This window comes from Capsaspora owczarzaki (genome assembly GCF_000151315.2).
Source record: "Capsaspora owczarzaki ATCC 30864 unplaced genomic scaffold supercont2.15, whole genome shotgun sequence".
Lineage (NCBI taxonomy): Eukaryota > Filasterea > Ministeriida > Capsasporidae > Capsaspora > Capsaspora owczarzaki.
The window spans coordinates 270,977-280,122 of NW_011887306.1; the positions used below are offsets into that span (position 1 = coordinate 270,977).

A 9,146-nucleotide genomic window follows, 5' to 3' on the forward strand; every position below is an offset into this window, starting at 1 on the left:
CCCCGAGTCGAAAAGCGCTCGGGTCGGTGTGGTCTGCTAAACTTGCGGCCTATGCACACCGTAGATTGCACTGCATTCTTCTTGAAAGAATTTTATTGAGTAGTACACGCGAAGGATGCAAATTCGTGTCTACCCTCAGGCTTTTCCCTGGCCGTCCTGGCCATTCTTGGGAGCCTTCTTGGGAGCCTTCTTGGGAGCAGGAGCATCGTCCGAGTCATCAGACTCCTCCTCGGAACTGCCCGCAGCCGCAGCCGCAGTGCCGCCTTTGGAATAGCATGCCTCCGACTTGTGGTTCGTCCTGCCACAGTGCTTGCAGCTCTTGACGTCCTTGTCCTTGCTCTTGCCTGCGTGATGACCGTTCTTGTCTCGATTCGGCTTTTGGACGTGCCTGGGAGCTTGACTACTGGTGCTGGTCTCCGCTCGTACCTTGCTCGGCATGCTTTCGACCAACTCGTTCAATGCATCAATCCACGTCATCTCGGTGGTGTCCTTGCACAGCTCCTTCGCCACATCGCGCACGCCTTTGTCTTCCGCTTGCAGCACAATGAAGCGCCTCACCAAATCATCCGTAAGTTCCGCTTTGGGCACATTCAACAGCATGACCTTCTTGAAGTGCCTCGCAGAAATCTTTGGATCCGCCACCGCTTGGATGATTTCCCTGAGTGCGTTATTCTTGCTGTTCTTGACGCCATACACATTCATAATGTACTCCAGCAGAGCTTCCGCAGTCTCGAACTTGACATGGCTACAGTAACGCCTCGCTGCGACACCCAGATGACCAAGCACAAAGTCGACCTTGTCCTTCTCGGGTGCCGTCACTGACTCAAGCTTGCGTCGGATGTCCGTGACAAAACGTTCCAGATCCAACAGCGTCCCATCGAAGGGTGTCACCTGCATGCCATGTCTCCACAGTTCAGTGCTGGTGGTGGGGCTTGCCGTGGTGGTGGAGGCCGCATGGCTTGATACAGCGATCTCAGCGGTTCCCTTGCGCATCGCCTCCTTGACGACCTCCTGCATTGAGGAAACCATCGCTTGAGTCATCATTCGCATCATCTCTTGCGCGCTCATTGGTTCAGCTGGTGCGCTTGTTGCGCTCGACGTGCCCGCAGTGGGCGCCGTCGTATCGACGCCCTGCTCGTTATTGGGCATTGCTTGATTCTGATTCAATTTCCTGGTTCCTACTCTAGTCGTCACCTTAGACATCAATTACTCGACCCTCGAGACTCGTCGCAGTGTTATGATCAGAGATCCTTCCACGAAGATACGAGTAATGGGTTGATGATGAGAGTGATGATAGGGAAACAAGAGACTTCACTTATACAAAGCGACGAGTGAACACACTCCAAATACAGATACACATCAATCCATAACAGATTCTCGTATTTAATACAAAATAACAAGAGTGGGTTAGATCCAAGTGGTCTCAACCGTAACAGATGGCAAGTTGAGCGAGGGTTTAAATGACAAAAAAAAGAAACCAAACAAAAAAAAAAACGGAAAGGAGAAAAAAAAGAAAGCGATGCTAGCAGGGCTCGAACCTGCGACCTCCTGGTTCGTAGCCAGACGCACTACCAACTGTGCTATAGCACCAAACATCGCTTGTTGAAACTGATGCTGGGCGATTGCAGTCATGATTCGTTCACATGAGCATGGGAAATAAAGAAAATCAGCCAAACTTTTGGTTGAAGCACTCGTCCCCCAGGACCCCAGATTCGAGACCAGAGTCAACAAAACATCTGACAAGTCATATTTCCGTGTATTTCTATCGGCAGACGCTCCAGAACTCAAGCGGAAATATCAAAGCCGTTTTTGATAGGAATCCAAACGGGTTCAGCCGAATCACACATGTTGAAGACGATAACTGGCTCCCAACTTTACACCACTTCAGCAATACTTCAAGACACACAAAGCAATCCTTCCAACTTTGTCCGGACATTTTAAAAATTCAACTTTGGTAGCATCACGGGTCTTTGTCGACTCCACCGACCGATTTTCGCGTGCCAGATACAGAATTTCCAGTTCTTGTCGTCCATAGCTGTCCCGCCTTTCGCGCCTCTCAGAAACAAGTAGAAAATTTTCACACAAGCTAGCTAGGTCAAACCCATCACCACACCTGCTACCTGATTGCAGCAGCGCGTCAAAGTCGAGCGTTTGGATCGCAACGGCTGACCCCCGCGAATGCAGCCTTCGAGAGGACAGATTCCAGGCTTTTGAAAACGGTTTCAAGAATTGAATTCACTGCTGCCACAAGTAACGTCAAGCCTGACCAGTACCGAGTACTCTGCTCTGCATCACCCAAAACGCTCAATTCATCCTCACCCATTTTCTTTTATTTCACTCCTTTTTTGATTTTCACAATGCTGCGCGCAGTTTCGTCCACGCTCTTCCGATCGGCCGTCGCCTCGTCGCGCCTCGCCACCGGTAACCCCCCCATTCGTTCCTCGATTCCAACTCCACTCTTGCCTCCCCAGCACCCGGCCCCCTCTCCCCTGGCCTTTTCTAGCAACGCTACACGAAGAGCGAGATCACGCTTTTTTTTTTTCCTTCCTTTTTTTCCCTTCATCCTTCCTGATTGCCTGCTCCGGCACTGTGCTCCACGAACTCTTCCCTCCAACATTCTCGTCATCGGTCACTGCCTCCTCACGCCAACCAGACCGGGCAGCCGCCACCAGCAATGGCAATGCAAAAGAAGCAGCAAGAAAACGAAAAAAGATCAACCTCATCTTTTTTTTTTTTTTTTTTTTTTTCCTCTTCCTTCAACCAGCTCCCCACGTTTGCTTCCATTTTGTTTCTCATCGGGTGCCGGTGGGAGTTTCCGGGAGACCGCCTGTCGATCTCAACTCGTGGTGCTTCATGTGCCTTTGTGAGACTCTTGCTCTCGTACTGCTCGACCCAGCGAAAAGGCAATGCTGTCCCCCATTCAAAGCCCTTCCTCTCATCCTCCTGTCCTGTTCTCACCTTTTTGATTTCTGCCTTGACACGAAACACAACCCCCCCGGACCCCTTCCACCCAAAACGACAGTCCCCGCCCAGGCCACCCAGGTCGCTGCCGTCCGCGCCTACTCTGCCGGCCACCACGTCGAGACCGACGCTCAGTTTGATGCCCGCTGGCTCGCCTACTTCCAGGACCCCAACCTCGACCTGTGGGAGCTCCGAAACGGCCTGAACACCCTGCTCGCACACGACGTCATCCCGGAGCCCGCGATCGTCGCCGCTGCCCTTCGCCAGGCCCGCCGCCACAACGATTTCGCCCTCGCCGTCCGCACCCTCGAGGCCATCCGCGTCAAGTCCAACCTTGACAAGAGCATCTACCCCTGGATGATGAAGGAGCTCAAGCCCGTCATCGATGAGCTGCACATTTCTCTGCCCGAGGAGCTCAACATCCCCAAGCTCTCCTGGTAAAATGGTGAAGAAAAAAAAAATTGGGCGAGTTTGCCAGAACAGCAAGATATTCCTCCCAAGCGCCCAAGCGGCGTTTTTTTGGTGATCAAAAGCATGCTGCATTGTTGCTTGTTTGTATCTTGTGGCTGTCAGTTGTCTGATGTGTTGCTTGTTTTGAACGTTATTGGTGTGAGTGAGCATGTTGTACAAAACCTTTTTTTTTTGTGTTTCTTTTTTCCCCTCGTCCATCTTTCCATCGTCATCCATTCTCTTTGATCTGGTGTATTCCCTATTTTTTGAGTTGTATTCATTTTTTCTTTGATCTCTCCTTTGCCTCAGTCCCTTTCCCAAAGTTCAATTCCCAAAGTCGACATGCTGCGAGCTGCATTGGCTGCGACGACGCGGTTACTTTCGCGGCCCGCTGCTTCCCCATCTGCATCGCTGCTCGCCATCGCAGCATCGCCAGCAACAGCATCACCATCATCACCATCACGAGCAGCAGTATCGCCGCTCTCCGTCTTGGCAGCCCGTTCCTTCCATGTGGTAATACAAGCTTCAGCCAAAAAAAAAAAAAAAAAAATTGTATTTTATTTTGCTGCTGCTGCTCTTCCATTGCCAACCGACCCCTCGATCGTTGTTTTTGGCCGCCACTCATCAACAAGCATTCCCATTACTGCATCGTGGATGGTGGCTGCCGATGAGGTCGCTGCGACCCACTGCCCCACTGCCCCAATGCAACAGGCGCATGGTCGATCCTTTTTTTTTTTTTTTGAGATCGCTCCCTTCTTTCACTCTTACTGTTTGCTCTCGTCGATAGCTGCCGCAGCCATCGCATTCAGTTCACATATTAATCTTGAATACGAGACAAACTGGCTCCTCTTTTGAACGGCTGATTCTCACTGTCTGCTTCATTGGCACAGAGCACCGCTGCTGCGAAAGCTTCAGACGCTGGAGAGCCGACCACCACAGCCGCCGCTGATGCTGCTGTTACTACCACGACAACAAAGCCCACCTTGTCACGGCGCGCAGCGTTGCGCGAACTCCGGAGCAAGAAGCTGGCGCACTTGAAGGAGCTCCGCACTCGCGCGTTCGAGCAGAACAATCCCGAAGTCCCGCTGTACCTCAACCTGCTCAAGCCAGAAGATGCAACCGTTGCTTCCCAAAACCCTGCAGAGGCACTCCGTCTCCTGCGGAAATCCCAGAAGGCACGAGCCAAGCTGGTGCGCCGAGGAAAGCCGTTGTTGCGACGTACGTATTCTCGCCTGCGCTTTTTTTGTTGCGGTGATTTTGTCAAAGCCTCCTGTCAGAGTACTCACCCTTCTTTTGATCATGACACTCTACGTTCTATTTCTGTGCCTTGGCTTCATCAGCGGCTCAATTCACGCCAACAGAGCTCTTGCAAATGCTGCCACAAGAGACAAAGCAGCTCCTTGTTAATTCCGTCACACGCCAGCGCGAAGCGTGGGTGCGACGCGTCTTCCCCGCAACTGCGGAAGAATCTGCGACCTTGATGGACGGCGAGGGCAAGATCCACGTCCCTCGTAACGTGGTCATGCGCGAAATCCCTACACAGCGCACCTTGATGTCATTGAGCGACTATGTATTTGGCGCAGCACCTCGCACCGACCTCATCCATCGCTACGTGCTGTGGCATCTCGCCTGCCAGCGCGCTGGTACCGCCAGCACCAAGACCAAGGCGGAGGTGCGCGGTGGTGGTCGCAAGCCCCGCCCGCAAAAGCACACTGGTCGTGCACGTCTCGGTTCCATCCGCTCGCCCATGATGCGCGGTGGTGGTGTTGCCTTCGGCCCCAAGCCAAAGAGCTTTGCGTACGTTCTGCCCAAAACCGTTCGCCGCTTTGCTCTCCGCGCAGCGCTTTCCATCAAGTACGCACAGGGAGATTTGCAAATCGTCGACTCGCTCAGCCCCATCGTGCACAAGGCCAAGTATGTGGGCCACATTCTGCGCAGCAACAACCTGACCAATGCTCTGTTGGTTGACGAGAAGGCCTCGCCAAACCTCATCCGCGGCGCAAGCACCATGCAGACGGTCAAAGCTGTCTCGGTCGACGCGCTTAGTGTCTACGACATTATGAAATACTCAAAGCTCGTGCTGACCACCAAGGCAGTCGCCGCACTGGAAGACTTTTTGCACTTGCATCTCGTCACCCGCCCGCGCACCCGCGCTCTCATCCGTGACAGCTATGTGGCCGCCGAGCGCCTGCAGACCAGCCAACCCACACAATCAGTCCTTTCGGCGTCTGAGCGCGAGGGCAGCGCTGTCGTTCCCGTTCCTGGCCCGCTGTTTGTAGCCTCTAGCCCGGCCGCTTCCAGCACACCAGCTACCCCGGCACCAATTGTGCCTCACAAGCGTGTCAATTCACCCCGTCGCAAGCGCGAGCACAAGCGAAAGCTGGCCAAGCGACAACGCCAGGTCGCCTACCAACGCACTCAAAGGCTCGAGCGAGAGCGTCGCGAGCGAAATCTCGGAATTCAGCGATAATGCAATGATGACGATGATTGTTGCGTGAAAACTCCCTTGTTGCCCTTGTATTTTTCTCTCCAACCAAGATCTGTGCTTTTTTTTCTCAGAGCAAAATAATGAACCTTTTGTTCTCGTATTGTGCTCAAGCTACTGTACAGTACTGTAGTTTGCAGATGGAACTATCAACATGATGGTGTTATTGGGGAGAGACCGACACGAGCAGTCAAAGCACTCAACAACAGAAAAAAAACAACAACAAAAAAACAAAATGCGGGTACTCAAAAATCAGGGCGGCAGCTGTAGTTCAAGTACTTGCCAATCGCAGCTTCTGACGGAATGGTCGTTTGTTGCAATTGTTGAGCCACCTGACACCCAACGACAAAACCAATGAGTCGAGACATGCAGGCAGATTGGCATCAGCAAAAAGACAAAGGGCTTCAAAATCAACAACAACAACAACAACAACAATACCTTCTCGGCAGCTTCAAAGACACGCAACAAATTGCCGCCATTCAGCTTGTTGACATTCTCGTCCGAGACACCGCGCCGAAGCAGCTCGGCAGTCAGGTACGGATACTTGCTGACATCCTCAAGACCGACTGGGAGGGTGGCGACGCCATCGTAATCGCCGCCAAGACCCACGTTGTCCCAGCTCGACTTTCCCGCAATGTAGACAATGTGATCGGCCACCTGCTCGAGTGTAGCAGTGCCAGTGCTGTTGATAAATCCAGAATAAAAGTTGACCATGATCAGACCGCCGTTCGCAGGCATGCGTTCAATCACGTCATCAGGCTGCATCGAGGATCAAAGTTGAAGTAGATTACACACAAAAAAAATGAGTGTCACCACCAAAGAGCAGGCAATGAGAAAACGAGGAAACACTGCGCCGAAAAAGAAAGTACGAATTCGAACAATCATCACCCTTACCACATTGCGAGCATTGTTGCACAAGGCATAGGCCGATGAGTGGCTGAAAATGACGGGAGCGACGGACGTGTCGAGGGCTGCGCGCATCGTGTCGGGAGAAACGTGGCTCAAATCCACCAGCATGCCCAGCCGGTTCATCTCGAGCACGACTTCGCGACCAAAGTCCGACAGACCATTCAGGACGGGGGTCTGCGCGCACGAGTCAGCCCACGGCGTGTTGCAGGTGTGCGTCAGAGTCATGTAACGGGTGCCCAGATCGTAAAACATGCGCAATGTGGCAAGGCTCGAGTCGATGGCATGGCCACCCTCCACGCCAATCAACGAGGCAATCTTGCCCTGCGCAAACGCAGTACGGATGTCATTGGCCGTGTAGGCCATTGCAAAGACGTGGGGGTACTTTCCGACCTACCAAGACAAAGAGGGGTCCAGTTTTTTTGGGTTGTCGTTTGTCAACATTGCAAACACAACGTACAATGCGCTTGATGGTATCCAATTGATCGAGTGAGGTGCGCACAGCATCGGTAAACTGGGACGTGCTGCAGTCGACATAGCACGCCCAGAACTGAGCTCCGACCTTGCCTGCGCGAAGTTTAGGAATGTCTGAAGAGAACACGAAAAAGTGAGCGGAGGTCCCAAAGCAACTTCCACCTCCTCCCCCCCGGCCTCAACCAAACAACCGCGAGCAGCAGTCAGCAGCAGCAGCAGATCTAGCCGAGAGTATCTGCATTACCTGTCTGAGTCGTGTTGAGACCGCCAGCAAGATCAGCGAGCGACACGTTGTTTCCGAATTGGATTCGGAGCTGGTAAGGCAGATCGTTATGTCTGTCAAAATTCACACACATCAACACATATAGAAAGCATATGTGCATTTCAGTATCACCGTAAGTCGTCGTCGTCGCACTTGAAATGCATTGGCGGCTGAATTCAATGGATTCGTATTCGGAAAAACACTTTTGTTACCCGTCGATCAAGGGGAACTTGGACTGCAGATAGAGCGCCCGACCCAGATAGTCGCTCCTGTTTGTCGGAGGGCCGTCGTGATGGTTGTCGTCGTCTGAGCTGGAGAGCGAGCTGACGACACCGGCGACGACCGCGGCGGTGACCACGAGCACGGCGGCAGCGACGACAACCACCCGTGCGACGCACCGATCCAGCGCGCTTGGGGCCAGCAAAGGACTCGAATGAAGACGATGCAGATGCCGATGACGGATTGCCGTCGTCAACAGACATCAGTCCGCGTCGCTCGTCTTTGCTACTGCGGCTCATTGAAAAAAGCGAGGTACGGAGATTTTGATTTGGAAAAGATGGACTGGCAGAAGCAGAAGCATAGCAGAGGGATTTCCAGATTGGAGAGTAATCTGGGGAGGGGGTTGGGTAATGCAAGTAGTGGTAATGAATTGGTTGTGATGGGAGGCAGAGAGGTGGTGGAGTGAATGGGTGGCTGAAACCAAAGTTGTGGAGAATTTGGACGAGCAAACCGATTCTGCAGACAATGGACACGCAGAGCAATGTGGATCTGGTCCTGCGATTCGACAGAAACAGAATGGTCAAAGGCGAGCGAGCGGGAACGGCTGGGAAAGAGTTCTCGAGGGTAATTTGTTTTCTTTTCATGTACAACCAAAAATCAAAGACACAGAACGAGGTATGGTCAAAAGCACAAACAAAACCAACACAGCGGTAGAGCCAAGACTGCGAATGACGACGAGTAGAGGGGCCAAAAGCAGGAGCAATGTTTTGGCCAAAAGCGAATACTGATTCGACAGACGCTGGACTCAGTTTGCTGCATTGGAGAAATCGGGGCTTCTTGTAGATACCGCATCCATAGCCATTTGGGTTTTACTGGTTCCAGGTGGCAGCGGCGCGCTTCTTGACCTCAGCGAGCTGCTTGTTGAACTCGTTGTATCGGCGCTCAGTGGGCCACTTGATGGTGGCGTTCCAGGCGAGCATGGCAGCGCCGCCGACAACAAAGGCGAGGCCAATGTCCTTCATGAGTTGCTTGTGGACGAGGCCACGGAGTTGAGGGCGACCAGACATTTTGGTGAGTGGATTGAAACTGCGGTACAAACGGGCAAAAGAAGTGGCAAAAAGGCGGGTGAGCAATCACAAGCGAGGTGAGACGAGGACGGCAGAATCAGGACATCAAAAAGCAGAGATCCGATGCGTGGAGATGGGGACGAGCGCGAGATGGAAGCAAGTGCGAAAAACTTATAAAAAAAAAAAAGGAGCGAGAGAATGATTTCGTATGTGTTGTTGGTTTAAATTGGAGTTTGGCGATAGGAGCTGATGTCTATTGAATTGAGTCGCTCTACGATTTTCTAGCGAAATGTGGGCTTTCAAAAAAAAAAAAAAAAAGAAA

The 9,146-nt window shown here is 52.4% G+C and overlaps 4 protein-coding genes and 1 non-coding gene across 5 annotated transcripts; 2 read left to right on the plus strand and 3 right to left on the minus strand.

Annotated features, from left to right (window-relative positions):
* Positions 1-135: 135 nt before the first annotated feature.
* Positions 136-1,149, minus strand: CAOG_09067 (hypothetical protein; the record flags this gene model as incomplete). Its single annotated transcript, XM_011272498.1, has 1 exon — positions 136-1,149. The coding sequence occupies one exon, from the start codon at positions 1,147-1,149 to the stop codon at positions 136-138; it is 1,014 nt and encodes a 337-aa protein (XP_011270800.1).
* A 368-nt stretch (positions 1,150-1,517) lies between these two features.
* CAOG_09811 lies at positions 1,518-1,590 on the minus strand. The gene has a single exon. It is a non-coding gene; the product is annotated as a tRNA-Arg (tRNA).
* Positions 1,591-2,327: 737 nt separating this feature from the next.
* CAOG_07276 (cytochrome c oxidase subunit Va) lies at positions 2,328-3,610 on the plus strand. The gene is made up of 2 exons (XM_004343085.2): positions 2,328-2,421; positions 3,023-3,610. The coding sequence occupies exons 1-2, from the start codon at positions 2,358-2,360 to the stop codon at positions 3,400-3,402; spliced, it is 444 nt and encodes a 147-aa protein (XP_004343135.1). The 5' UTR covers positions 2,328-2,357; the 3' UTR covers positions 3,403-3,610.
* A 65-nt stretch (positions 3,611-3,675) lies between these two features.
* CAOG_07277 (ribosomal protein L4/L1e) lies at positions 3,676-5,986 on the plus strand. Its single transcript, XM_004343086.2, has 3 exons — positions 3,676-3,924; positions 4,302-4,629; positions 4,752-5,986. Exons 1-3 carry the CDS (start codon positions 3,754-3,756, stop codon positions 5,879-5,881), a joined length of 1,629 nt encoding a protein of 542 aa, XP_004343136.1. The 5' UTR covers positions 3,676-3,753; the 3' UTR covers positions 5,882-5,986.
* A 155-nt stretch (positions 5,987-6,141) lies between these two features.
* On the minus strand, positions 6,142-8,824 carry CAOG_07278 (microsomal dipeptidase; the record flags this gene model as incomplete). Its single annotated transcript, XM_004343087.1, has 7 exons — positions 6,142-6,228; positions 6,335-6,655; positions 6,791-7,195; positions 7,263-7,390; positions 7,521-7,612; positions 7,751-7,966; positions 8,631-8,824. The coding sequence occupies 7 exons, from the start codon at positions 8,822-8,824 to the stop codon at positions 6,142-6,144; spliced, it is 1,443 nt and encodes a 480-aa protein (XP_004343137.1).
* Positions 8,825-9,146: the final 322 nt, after the last annotated feature.